At 44.0% G+C, this 13,983-nt stretch overlaps 1 protein-coding gene across 7 annotated transcripts in view; it reads left to right on the top strand.

Annotated features, from left to right (window-relative positions):
• The first annotated feature begins 8,205 nt into the window (after positions 1-8,205).
• Positions 8,206-13,983, top strand: part of CADM1 (cell adhesion molecule 1) — a 334,707-nt gene continuing 328,929 nt past the window's right edge. For 4 of the 7 annotated variants that reach the window (XM_074400634.1, XM_003923678.2, XM_003923675.2 and 1 more), the window contains exon 1: positions 8,207-8,366. In XM_074400634.1, coding sequence (XP_074256735.1) covers positions 8,243-8,366 — 124 coding nt within the window. In that variant the 5' untranslated portion in view covers positions 8,207-8,242. Of the gene's footprint in view, positions 8,367-13,983 lie in introns of all 7 variants that reach the window. The other 3 variants (XM_003923677.2, XM_039470715.2, XM_074400633.1) reach the window with 3 other exon arrangements.

The following is a 13,983-nucleotide window of genomic DNA, read 5'->3' as shown; positions in this document are numbered from 1 at the left end:
GGGACAGAGTCATTTAAATATCAACTTTGCACAATGTTCCTGGGTTCTTTGGGTATCAAATCTTAGCCTTCTTGGGAGATCCTTTAGGAGTAATACATTGATCTATTGGCACTGCCTAGAGACAGAATGGTGGACAAATGACCTGGGAACCTCCCTTGGGTTTGTTTCATGATCAGACAGGTATTAAACCAGATGAAGTGAGTTGGTGGTACCTGGTGCTAAGATGATCAAGCTTTACAAAATGCATCTTTAGAAGACTAATATGCCAGACACCTTACCAATTTGGAATTGCTAACCCTTTCTAAGTTTGAGTTGACTTCATGAGATGTTCTTTCCTTCACATTAGCAAGCAGAATATTCTGTTCAGGTTGGCTGTATGAGCTGGGAAGCCAGGTAATTGACTCTGGTAGGAGGACATGAGTGGATGGCTGAGCAGAATAAGATCAATCCAAAGTCCCATGAAGTAGCTCTCCAAGAATAGTAGTCAGCTCTAGGGTCCTGATCCTCAACTTCTGTTTCTCATCCTAATGTGTTGAGCATTACTATATACCTTTCCCACTGACAATGCTATTTCTAGGCCGAAGCTGACACAGACAAGAGGAACTTCAGATAAAAAAATAAATAACAATTATTAGAAATCATAAGGGCTTTTCTTTGTAATTGAAGTCACAAACTGTACTAATTGCTTGTGAAACTATATGCTCTTTACTGTATTTTATTAACTGCACTATAGGAGAGTATGGCCATTCTGTTTATTGGCATCTTGTAGATTGATTGAGATTTTTGCATAAATGTGTTATTCATCACAAACCAAGCCACATAAATAAAATATATAGAGAGATATTAGGACTGTAACCAAAGTCTTACAGAAATAGCTTAGTAAATGACAATGCTGTTAGAGAACATGAAAGACTGAAATTAAGCCTTGCTTTTCTTCAAAATATGATCTTTAAACAAACTGAACTTCAGTTTTTCACAGTCTGGGGACAGGTAAAAGAAGATATTCAAAGCACCACATGGGGTTCCTGCTAGTTGATAGAGAGGCATCCTTAGAGAGCTGAAGTAACTTTTAAAAAAGAAAAAAAAAAAACTTGCAATACTTAAATCCACAAAAGAGTAAGATGATTATTCCTTTTCTGGAACCCTTTTGACAAACCCCTACATTTTCAAAGAGTTACATGGGATTTAACGAGGCATTAATTTTCATGTGTGTTGCATTGCTAAACTACATGCAGTTCTTTGGAAATTTAAGGTTTGTTCTTCATTACAAAGTCAGATAATAGTTTGATTTATATTGACAGAGTTTGAAGAATGAATAAATCTAGGCACTTTGGTGCAAAAATACCAATCTCCAGGTTGCCCACTAGTCAGGCAGGGACAGCCAGAAAGAAGGAAAAAACAAAAGTCAAATCTCCAGTTCAAAATGCAGATGAAAAATTTGAGATTCATTTGAAATCAGAGGAACAAACATGAAAAGTTGGACAGGGCCATCATACGGCCCCAACGATGGGTTTTTGAGAACATTCTCCTAAAATGTTTTCCTGTTTGGGACTGCAAGATAAATTATCAAGACAATTTTTATTCAGAACTTGTCCTGTTTACAACCCATATTACAAAAAGTTCTATTACTATTGTCATCTTTTAGCAGCATGAGTGATACAATCTCATATTCATAATATGGCTATTTTATATTTGCAGCTTTATGAAAATCTATAGATATCAATATCTGTTTTTTTAATGGATCTTGCTGAAATCCTGCTGCCTGGGAAGTTGTGCAGTACTGCTATGGAATTATCACAAAGCCTCATCTGACAATTATGATATCATATCAGGAAAATATGACTTTTAAAGTTTGGAAGAAAACTTTTACAGTATCATGACCAATCATATTTTAGTTTGGAAATAAAAACTAAGGTCTATATGTGATAATTAGTTGAGTTACCTCAGTTGCCACAATCCCTCTATCCCACCCAAGGCTGTCTGTCAATGTTAATGAAATTGAATGTCAAATTGAAAAACTCTAAAGCTATTTCTTCCATGTTAGAAACATCTTCCTGCCCTACTGGCAAGATAAGCAAAATTAGCACATATCCCTCTCCTTGTTTTGTCAAACTTTAATCAAACTGTTTATACAGACTGTGAGGTGATCACATACTAGACCCAAGCATAAGAAGATCTTATCTCTAATGCTAAATTTTGATAATCTTTGTGAAACATATTCATGAGACTTCTCTGTGAGCAGTTGGCACAGTTAATCATTGTCTCTTCCCTCTTTGGCTTCCTTGCTCTTTTCCTTCTTTTCCTAACCCCATGTCCCTCCTTCTCAAACTCTGCCCACTCCTTAAATAATTGGTGTTCATCACATTGGTACCCCTCCTAGCTTATTATTTTTTTTAAGTCCTTCAATATATCCTGTTTGGGTGAAACTCTCCTCTTCTCCTCCAAGTCCACAGCTTCAATTTCTACCTACATGCTCTTGACTGGCTGAATGTTTCAAAGACATCTCAAAGCCTACTTGTCCCAAGTTGAAATTATCTTCTTTCCAGCACCCATCCCCCAAACAAACAATAAACAATCAAACCAAACTTTTCCATGTACCCATACCTGGTTTGGATGAATGACACTGACATCTACTCCAATGCTGCAAGTACAAATCTAGGATTTGTTTTAAGATTTCAATTGGTTATTTATTTATTTATTTATTTTATGACAGTCTCGCTCTGTTGCCCAAGCTGCCGGGCTAGAGTATAGTGGTGCAATCTTGGCTCACTGCAACCTCTGTTTCCTGGGTTCAACCAATTCTTGATTCTCCTGCCTCAGCCTCCTGAATAGCTGGGATTACAGCCACCATGCCTGGCTAAGTTTTCTATTTTCAGTAGAGACAAGTTTCACCATGTTGGCCAGACTGGTCTTGAACTCTTGGCCTCAAGTGATCCACTGGCCTCAGCTTTCCAAAGTGCTGGGATTACGGGTGTGAGCTACCACACCTGAACCAATGGGTTCTAATTACCTACAACTATTGAAACTTTTTAGCATGTTAATCAAGACATTCTCTAGTCCCTGTATATTTTTTCCAGCTTTTTTTCTTGCCGCTTATCCTCTGACAATCTGTGATCTAGCCATTCTATTTGTAATTTCCCAAATACACATGATGCTCTCTCAAGCTTTTGGACCTTGTAAATGACTTCTCCTCTCATCGTATCTTCTCTCTGCCCCAGTAGTATCCCTCTCTACCTTGTGGGTTCTTACTTAAATTCCAAGACTTGGCTCAAGAACTTCTCCTGTGTGAAAATTTTCTGAGATACACAAATATTCATACTTGCCACCTGAGTAGTTGCCTCCTTTTGTGTTCACATAAAGCTCCATGCAAATATTGTAAAAACACTGATTACATATAATAAATAGTTGTGGTGCATGTTGCCCCCCCCCCAACTATACTCTCTGAGTTCCTTGGCAGTAACTACAGTTTTTCATTCGCCTTTGTATTCCCAAAATTTAACAGTGACTGCTCAGTGGAAGTACACCATAAGGTTTTTTCTTTTACTGAATATATATTTGGATCAGCCACATATATCTGAATATATTCCTAGGTATCTGATTGGAGCAAACTATGACTTGAGTCCCTACAGAAAATTTCCTTCTGTGGGAATTTGAACTGCTCCTTGATCCAGTTCATGCATAGTTTTCTGCAACCTGCTTCAGTACATTTCTTCAAATTGGTATTTGACTTTTGATATTCAAGAGTGTACAGTCAACTCTCTGATCTTAGAAGAATAAACCTTTAGGTAAAGTGTTTATGCATTTAGAAATACGGATTTAGCTGGCTTCATATTTCATAAAGTTTCACAGACTGATGACCCTAAAGATGAGCTTCTTAGTCTTAATCTAAGAGCTGTCTACTACATAAGACCAAAAGTCAATTGTGTCCAATATTCTAATATATTGCTAACTTACTTTAATGTATAGAATACTTTTCTATCAAAAGCTGACATTTATGATACTTTTAATGTACCTTTTGAAAATGGCAGCTGAGACTTAGAGATTGCTTTAGTCTGCTCGGGAGGCTATAAGAAAATACTGTAGACTTGGGGGCTTAAAAAACAGAAATTTATTTTTGTGCTGTTCTTGGGGCTGGAAGGCATCATTGGGTTCTGGTGAGGGCCCTCTTCCTAGCTTGCACAGGGCCACCTTCTCGCTCTGTGATCACATGGCCTTTCCTTGGTGAATGCTCATGGTTAAGACAGAACTCTGGAACTCTGGTATATCTTGTTCTTATAAGGACATTTATCCCTTATAAGATAAAGGGATATCTTAGAAGGGATATATGGGGGACCCAACCTTCATAATCTTATCTAAATGTAATTACTTCCCAAAGATCCCACCCCTAAATACCATCACATGGGGGGCTTAAGCTTCAATATATGAATTTTGGGGAGACACAAACATTTAGTCCATAATGGAGATTAAATCACTTTTCTATAGGTACTCAAATAATCCACCTGCAGGGCAAATGCTGACTCCAAATACTGTTTTCTTTTCCCTAATAATTTGTCTTTGTTGCTTTTCATACATAGGTACTAAAATAACTAGTCCTTTACAAAGCAAGATGTTGCTAGTTCTCATTCATTGTCTCTGATGTATTCCTCAAAACATGAATCATCTTTTAATGATTATTTTTAATGTATGTTTATCCATGTTTCTTAACTATTTTAGTGAAAGCAAACAATATAAGGTCTCTCTCTCTCTCTCTCTCTCTCTCGCTCGCTCGCTCGCTCTTTAAAGTTTCTCACAACAACAAAAGGAAAAAAAAGAAAAAGCTGAGCTCTTGGTGCTTCTGGCAATTACATTCTAACACAAGTAGCACCCAGATTGTAATTCTGATAAGTATTTCAGTTCTTTCTTGAAAAATTAAATTCACAAAACAATTGATTATCAGTTATAAATGGCAAAAACACCATCTGGTTTTCAAAATTGGTTAAATCCATGTAGCAAAGGGGAAAATTTTGGAACCTGTAGTTGGAGAGGAGTTCTAGTCCATGAAGCAGAAAATGACGAGCTTTACTATGAGAAAGCCAGAGTAGTCATAACTTGTACTTAGCGGCTGCGGGAATTTGATACGTTCTTCACATGTTCCATATGTTAAATCGCTTGGCGAGATCTTCAGTGTGAAGGAGCTGGGGGTGGGAGAGGCGTGTGGCTAGTGGATAGACTAGAAACAGCTTAATCCTAAATTCTCTGCTCTGCTTCTTGCCATGTAGACCCAGGGCTAAAGGTGTTCCAGAACTCAGTTTCTCTACCTGGGGACCTGTATGTGCAAGTTCCTTAACCTTATGGCACAGGTGGCATTTTGATGGAAATTTCTAAACCTATTTGCATTCCTCTAGTGAGGTAAGTCATACGACATTAGCATTTCCTACAGAAATGTCCCATGTTGTTCTTTGCCAACTGGAAATTTGAGTAGGTGTTCATTTGATGTGCCAAAAGAATGAAGGGAGATGAAAACACCCCACATCTTCCAATGTCCCCATACTGTGTTCTGAGTGTGGGAGGACTGGGGCCTGGCTAGATTCTCCTGGGGATTCAGCTTCATAAGGAATGCTTTTCCTTAGGAGTATAGTGCAATTCTGTTATTCAAAAAAAAAAAAAAAAAAGTTTCTGGGCTGCTGGCATATTTTCACCTTATGTTAAAAATGTAGCTATCCTTTGCTTATTATTCATGCATTGTAATGTGAAATGTATTCATTCACTTAACAGACATTTAGTAAGGCTTGGTGGTTAATTGCATAGGCTCTTTCTGCAAGTTAGAGACTGTGATCTTAGGGCAGTTAATCTTTCTAATTATGTTTTAAAAACATAAAATGCGGCTGGGCGCGGTGGCTCAAGCCTATAATCCCAGCAGTTTGGGAGGCCGAGGCGGGTGGATCACGAGGTCAAGAGATCGAGACCATACTGGTCAACATGGTGAAACCCTGTCTCTACCAAAAATACAAAAAAATTAGCTGGTAATGGTGGCACATGCCCGTAATCTCAGCTACTCAGGAGGCTGAGGCAGGAGAATTGCCTGAACCCAGGAGGCGGAGACTGCAGTGAGCCGAGATCGCGCCATTGCACTCCAGCCTGGGTAACAAGAGTGAAACTCCGTCTCAAAAAAACAAAACAAAACAAAACAAAACATAAAATGAAAGATAATAATGGTATGTACTTTGGGGATTGTTCCAAGGATTAAATGAGATTTTGCATGTAGAATACTTAAGAAGAATTCAATGAATGCAAGAGTAGTAATAATAGTAGTGGCAGATAACAATATTACTTTGTGCCAGGCTCTGTGCTAGGACTCTTGGCATAGAGGACTTGCCTTTATAGTTTATATATCACTTTCAGCATACATGTGGCCTTACATTTTTTATTTCAATTTTGGTGGAACTCTGCTCTCTATTTGGTCTGACCCAGGTACCTCACTGTCAGAGGTAATAAGAACAGGTAGGACTTTGCAGGCTGGGCATTATCCTGGTGCCCATGAGGGGATGGTTTCCTGCCTCCTGTAGTGCTATTCTCCTGTTTGAGCCTTCCCCACTTCTGGAGGACTGCCTGCAGTTCATGCATTGGGGCCTGTAATTACAGAGCAGAATACCCAGGGCTGTGAAGACCGTGCAGTCTTGAAATTAGTTTATGCATAATGGATAATAGGAGGCTGTTTTTAAGTGTAACTCATTTGGTGGGTTGGCAGATCATGACTTCCTTTTTGATATGTATTATTTATTTATTTTTTAGCAAGATGAGGACAGAAGGCTAGGGAAGTCATTTGGCGCAGCTCTTCTAGACTATAGCTCAGACTTAGCAATTTACATTTAGTAATCTCTTGGTCATTTAGCCACAGATAATTTGTCATGGTTTGTTTTAGCTGTTGTGATATTGATATTTATTATGCAAATTGTATTTCCTACATCTTATTGTTCTGCATTCTATGAATACTTAAATTATTATAAACCTTTACACTTAATATGGCTCGTCCTTCAATTTGATGCTTGAGCAACAGAGGGTCAGAGCGCACACGATCTTCTAGAGGGGAAGGAAATAAGTAATTAAGGAGCAGACAAACAAGAGAACCAGCTGCCTGGCTGAAAAGAAAGCAAAGAGAATTTCGTGGAGAGAGAGTGAGTCAGGAGATGGCAAGTCGCTTCAGCAGGAGAAGAGGCTCTCCCAGAGACACGGGAAACTCGGAGCACCTGTTGGTCCTCAGCCTCCTTAGGAAGGGCTGGGGGCGCAGAGGAGTAGTGAGTGGGTTTGAGCACCGAAGGAGGAACACGGCAGACCCCACTTTCACTACACTCCCTATCCCCCACTTCCACGACCCCTGCTCTTCACCTGACAGAATAGATTTTTTCCGTTGTTGTGTAATCTTAAATATCTAATATTACAACTATGTCATACATATATTCAATACATGCCTATATATCAAAACCATGGAGGAGACCCTCGAGAAGCAGGGGAGCCTGAGCATACCCTCCTCTATCTATCTTTCCCGAGATTCTGCTTCAAAGGCATCGACTGGAAAATCTCCGAACCCGACTCTACGGCTGCTTCCTCCAACTATCCCGGAGTCTACCGCTAGGCTGTTGAGCGGGCTCTCCCGCTCCGCCGGACGTGCAAAGCACGCATGCACTTCTCCCAGATTGTTTTGTCAATCCGGGGACCTGCATTCTTACTCTCTATTCCCGCACAGCCCCAGTTCCCAAAGATCTGTTCCTTCCGTGCAAGGTGAGTGACGGAAATTGGCAACGTCTAGTTCGCAGGCCAGATGCACTCGGTGTGCGGGACAGAGGACCCTCTAAGGGAGATTCGCCAGTCGTCGGTCTGATACAGCGAATGCTATAAACATTCCTAATAAAGGTGTACAGGAAGCTAGACCCGCCCCCTGGAGCCCGAGTCCTCGCACGCCAGGCGCCCGGGAGAACATTTTCCCTGATCCGGGGAAAGCAAAACCGAATTTTAACATAAACATATTTGCATACGCCCCTCCCCTTGGCCCCGCCCCTAGGTGGCGCGGGCGCGCCGCCGCACGCCAGCGCCAGGGGGCGGAGTGGGGGAGGGGGGCGAGTCCCTCGGAGAGCTGGGTTGGGCTCGCGGCGCTGTGATTGGTCTGCCCGGACTCCGCCTCCAGCGCATGTCATTAGCATATCATTAGCTGTCCGCTTGGGCACCGGAGGCAGCCAACGCCGCCAGTCTGAGGCAGGTGCCCGACATGGCGAGTGCTGTGCTGCCGAGCGGATCCCAGTGTGCGGCGGCAGCGGCGGTGGCGGCGCCTCCCGGGCTCCGGTTCCGGCTTCTGCTGTTGCTCTTCTCCGCCGCAGCACTGATCCCAACAGGTAGGTGTGGGCACCAGCCAGTTGGCCCCTAAATCTCCGAAGGCACCCCAATAGCCGTAGCCACAGAGGGGGGAAACGTTTCCATGACAACCTCCCCCCACTTCCTAAATCCGAAGCGGAGGGAGTGTGGAGAGGAAACTCAGGGCTGAGAGGGAAGGGGCTGAGGGAATCTGTGAGCCCCTTCGCTGCCCGGCTGGGTGTGAGTCCCCAGGGATGGCTGCACCCACACCTTCTCTCCCCGTCTTGGCGCGGGGTGCGGAGTGGAGTGAGAATGGGGGGCCCGGAGGCGACAGAGCATGGGGGAAGGGGATGGATAGAAGACACCCTCAACCCTTCCGGACCCTCCAGAACTCGCCGTTGTCCCCGTAACTTGCCGGTCCTCCTGTCTCTCAGGGCTACCCACGCGCCCCCACCTCTCCAGCGGGCCCTCTCAGTTCTCCATCCCCGAAGCCTCCCGGTGGCTGACTCCCAGCCGCCCGCGGCGTGATTCCTCCTCGGTCCCCAGGACAACCCCAGACTTGTCTGATCTCCCCTGCCCCTTCCCCCCACGCGCTCTTGCCTTTCTCCCCTGCTCCCGAACTGCACGCCTCTCGTGTTTCCCTCCGGCGGAACGCAGCCCTCCGCCCCCTCGGCTCCGCTGCGGGTCTCCTTGGCCCGGCTCCAGGCAGGGAAAGTTCCCCGGCCCGGCCCCGCGGGGGGGGCTGCCGCTGTCGCCGCCTCTGCGGGAAGGCGCCGGGGAGCCCGCAGCCTGCCCGCCCCACGGCGTCCTCTGCCACGAGTGGGGACACGGGATTTCCCGGCTGCCCGTTCTTTCGGCGGCCCGAGGGTGGTGGAGGGGGCGTTCGCGGCCTCTGCGGCCAGGCGAACACCCTGCGGGCCTCCGCGCGCCCCCTGAGTGAAGAGCGGTCTTGGGAATTTGCCCAGGGGCGGCTCTGCACGCCGGAGCCTTCCCTGAAGACGCCGAGCACTCGGCTGGAGCACGACGTGTGGCTGCCCGTGTGCCGGGCGCGTTGGCGCGGTCGGGAAAGAAGAGGGCAGTGTTTGCTTTTGCTAACAAAAGGGAGCCGGAGCTCTTCCCCAGCGGAGAGGCCGGCGGTGCTGCACCCTGCCTCCCTTCCCGCCACCTCGTCGCGCTCAACAGCAGCACCGCGTCCCTGCGCCCCTGGCCGCCTGCTGCCGGCTCCTGGCGGACGCCGGCACCGAGTAGCACTGGGCCGCCGGGGGCGGGCGGCGATGCAGGAGGGGATGCAGCAGGACTCTGCGCCTGCAAAGCCCCTCCTTGCAGCTCCAGAGCTGCAGGACCCGGGAGCAACAAGTGGCGGAGGACGCCGAGAGCTCAGCCCCCACCTGCGGAGCCCCCGGCCTGGGCGGGCACGGCGTTGGGGCCCCCGTGCTGCTTCGGGGGCGGCTCTCCCCTTGGGCTGTGCCTTTTGTTTACACGCTAGAGGACACACAGTTATGTAAACACCGCAGGAGACACGCTGTAGGAGACGGGGGATGTGTGGCGGCGCTAGCTAGAGGTTTGAGGGACGCCGGGTTGCCTGCTTGCCCCCAAAACAGGCTTGCAAAGGGGCTCGACTTGGGGAACCTATTAAGGGGAGTCTGGCAGCAGCGTCAGTTACAGCGCTGAGGATTTTTTCTTCCATGCCACTGTCTCCGGATGTTGTTTGTGTTTTTCCTCTGTGAATTCTTAATTTATGAGTTACGAGATAATTGGGTTCAGCCGATGCCGGTGTGGTTACAACTTCATTTCGGGTGATGCCTCTGACTGGATGGGTTCAATAAAATGTTTCTGAAAGAGATCCCTCGTGCTGCTGCATTGTAAAAAGCGCCAGTGTCAGTTAAACGTGAGCGTGAGTAAAGGCTCGGTAACTGGCGCATAATAGAGGCAACAATAGGCTTGTATTGGCTGCAAAAAAAGGAGGGGAAAGCTATGGTCCGGGATACTGCCTTTTGACTAAAAATGGGAGTCCTGCAATGACGCTTGGCAGCAGAGTAGGATTAGATTATGCCTCCCCTGTCACGACTGCTCATTGAAGGCACCGGGTAGTAGCAACGGTACTATATTTGTAACTATCTCTCGGTGAGAAGTTGCCTTCCCTGCGATGGATATATGCTGACTTAGGAGCGGTCTGGAACTCAACCGTGCATGTCAAAGCTACATGAAAATTCTGTTGCCAGTTACCATGGAAGCAGCTTCTTGCTCTTGTGTACATCCCTGTTTGTATGCTGGTTATCAGATTGTGTTCAAATTAGAAAGTAATTGGGTTTGATTTGTAGTCAGGGGGTGAGATGGCTTTCTTAATTTTTTTCTTTTAATGCATATATATATGTATATATATACATAGTGAGTTTGAGAGGAGGTCTTGGCTCATTCCGCGGTCCCACACTCCAGGGGTAAATTTCAGGTGGGCACCAAGGGACTTTTCCTCCTCAGTTCTCTTAGTTTAAGCTTTCTCGGAGGCCTCCAGTTCCCACTCCCAGGATTAAAGAAACCTGTTGGTGCATCTGACTTCATTAGGCTTGTTTTATTTGCATCCTTGCTGGGAAAGCGAATTAAGACCATCGTGGGTGGGTCCTGGTTCTGTTTTCCCCTGTAACCGAAGCCATCCATCCCCACAGAAAATCTCCTCTCATTTCTCCTGTGATGTTTGGATGAAATGGATGTTAATGAAATGCAGCAAAAATGGGATTGCTTAAGCTCACTCCACAGTGTTAATCACGCCTGTTACGTTCAAGGTGCATGCATGATGTTGTTTCCGATCCGGAGTGAACCAGTAGCTGATCACCCCCCTCTTATCATTTTCAGGATTAGAGAAGATGGCTGATGGGTGGTGGGTTTATGGTGGTGATAGGAAGGAGCCTGGCAGAGTTTTGCTTGCCGTGGCCTGTTGGATCTTGCAAACCCGGGATAGGGACTTTGTAAAAGTGCCGCCCTGCTATTGTTGCCTTTCCCTGCATCAAATTGAATAGCCGCAGGAGGGACTTGCACTTGTCTGTGATAGATTTGATAAAATATCCCTCATTAATGCCACTTTATATTTACAGTGTGTCACTGGAGACGCACAAGGCTTCATTTAGTGACTTGTGTGACGAGACAAGCTTGCATTATTTGCCTGGGACATTTTGGAGGAACAAGAGACCCATTGAGCAATCTTTTGAAATGAACAAATACGGAAAAAGGGGGGAATAAAAGAGCAGGCAGTTCTCCGGAACAAAGAGCTTTATTCATATGGATGTTGTACATGCTTTATCCAGTTTTCCCCAATGGCCCTCCTGATAAAGGGGAGTGGGACAGGGAAGACGCCAATAGGCAGGACACTTTCATTTCCTCTCTTACTTCCTGACTTCATATTCTTAGCGGAGTTGGTCCCCAGCTCACTGCCTGCTCATCTCTCTCCACAGTCTCTAAAATCCCAGAAGGTAACGGGTTCCTGGGTGTCAAAGAGAGATTGTGAAATCCTTGTTCTCAGCTCTGAATTAAGACAATGCTAGCTACCTGTTGAGGTTGATGTCATTGGAAGATATATTGGTTGAAGGGAAAGAGATGTCACATTTCTATGACATGTGTCAAAAAGTGGTTGATAGTGAATGTCAGATTGGTAAGATGTCTTGCAATTATAACATTAGTCTTATTATTTATTTTGAGAGAAATGCTGTGAAAACCAACATCCAAAAATTTTATTCTTATTGATGGTGCTCTTGGAGTTTTTAGTGACTTTTTTCCCACACCTGATACATTTTAGTCTCATACCTAAGTGAATTTTCATTATTCCTTGGCCTATATTGCTAAATGATTTTTTAGGCTTTAAAAATTGATAAGATTGCTATGAATATAAACTGTCTCATTCTCTTGCGGTTTCTATATGTGACATTCTGATGTCTAATGGATCACTTAGAATTTATATTTCAAAAATGATTGTGTTTGCAGGTGTGTGTGTGTGTGTGTGCATGAGGATGTATATATATTTTTAACAAAAGGTACATTTTAATGTGGGGAATCTCTTAAATTGGACCAAACTAATCAGTGTTATAATTTGAATGGAAATTTACCAGCAGATGAAGAAAATTCAAAATAAATCCAAAGGATTCAACTGCTGTATGTCTTTCTTGGGAAGAATAGTACTGACCATTATGCTGGGCATTTTTAACTGAAAATCCAGCACAGAAAGGAGAAATCACACAGCGACATCTGTTGCAGAATTGAAAATTTGCTGCTTTGAGTTGGAAGCAATTAGTCCCATATAAGTATCTAATGGTATCAGTGTGTGTGTGTTTGTGTGTATATATAAGTACTGATACAAATACATACATATACATACTTACGTATACATATATATGCACATTATACAAAAACTTGCTCGCATTACAGTATTCATATTCACATTTAAAAGTATTTAATAGAAAATGTAACATTTTGGTACTAAAGCTGTTTTCAAAAATACTACCTTTTCAGGAATGCGAGAGTCTTATAATCATGGAATTTTTGAGAGAGGAAAGATATTCGAAATCATCTGGTGAAATCCCATTTTGAAGTGAAGTAGCCAAGGCCAGGGAGAAAAGAATCTTACTCCGTAGTTGAACTGAGGCTAGGTTAGCAACGGATCCTGGATGGGGACAGGTCCCTTGATGTCCAGCCAGTGAACCTTCTGTTCTGCCTCCTGCAGGGATGCCTGGTCAGAGATATGGATCATGGATAGACACTATCTTGGCTAAAAATATTTTATATTTTGAAGGCAGCAAGATTAATTGTTGCTCTAGGTAATAAACCCATAGATCACAGGAGTGACCTCTGGGAAGAAAGGACCAGTTCTTGGTAATGTTGTCTTTGGTGTTGACAAATGATCCCGAAACCTCTGGACTTTATTTGGCAGCCGCAACAGAAATGTCATCCAAAGCACTTTCATAGGGGAGAAATCTGGATTTGTTTCACTGGAATAAGTCTGATATGCAAAAAGCAGGCTTCAGAAGGCTCAGGTTTAGATTTTTATGGTTTTTTATTTGTCTTTTCAAAGATTAATATTAGCAGTAGAACTGGTTCTGTATAACTAAGGAAAAAACGAAGTGTTCTTAAGTCAAGAACAAGAACATAGCTTGATTTTCTTACCAGGCACTTGCCTCTTTTCATTAAGCCAAGAAAAAGCTGAGCATATTTTTTTGTTGTTTTTTAAAGAAAAAACGTTTTATTTTGGAAGGATGGCTTTTTACATTGATCAGATTTTTCTTTTTTTCCATTTTATTAAGGAAAATTTCAAATATATACATACAGAAGTGGAAAGAATACCATATTTAACCATGGATGCAAATAACTCAGTTTTAGTAATTATCCACCCGTGGTCACTCTATCCCCTCTGTGTTTCCTCCTCTTCTCAGATTGTTTCAAATAAATCCTGGACATCCTATCGTTTCTTCCGTAATTACTCCTAGAATGATTTCTAAGATACAGTCCCTCTTTTTCCACTCCTCATCACAGTATTATCTGAGTGTACGCACAGTATTCTCACCTGGATGTACCGAATTTTTGCCTTAGCTTTACTGAGGAAGAGAGAATGAAGCCTTGTTGCAGTTGGTGAAAGCAAAGGCGGAGACCAGGGAAGCTAGAGCACGATTTTTGCTT

This window comes from Saimiri boliviensis, chromosome 6, assembly GCF_048565385.1.
Source record: "Saimiri boliviensis isolate mSaiBol1 chromosome 6, mSaiBol1.pri, whole genome shotgun sequence".
Classification (NCBI taxonomy): Eukaryota; Metazoa; Chordata; class Mammalia; order Primates; family Cebidae; genus Saimiri; species Saimiri boliviensis.
This window is presented reverse-complemented; position numbering and strand designations above follow the sequence as displayed.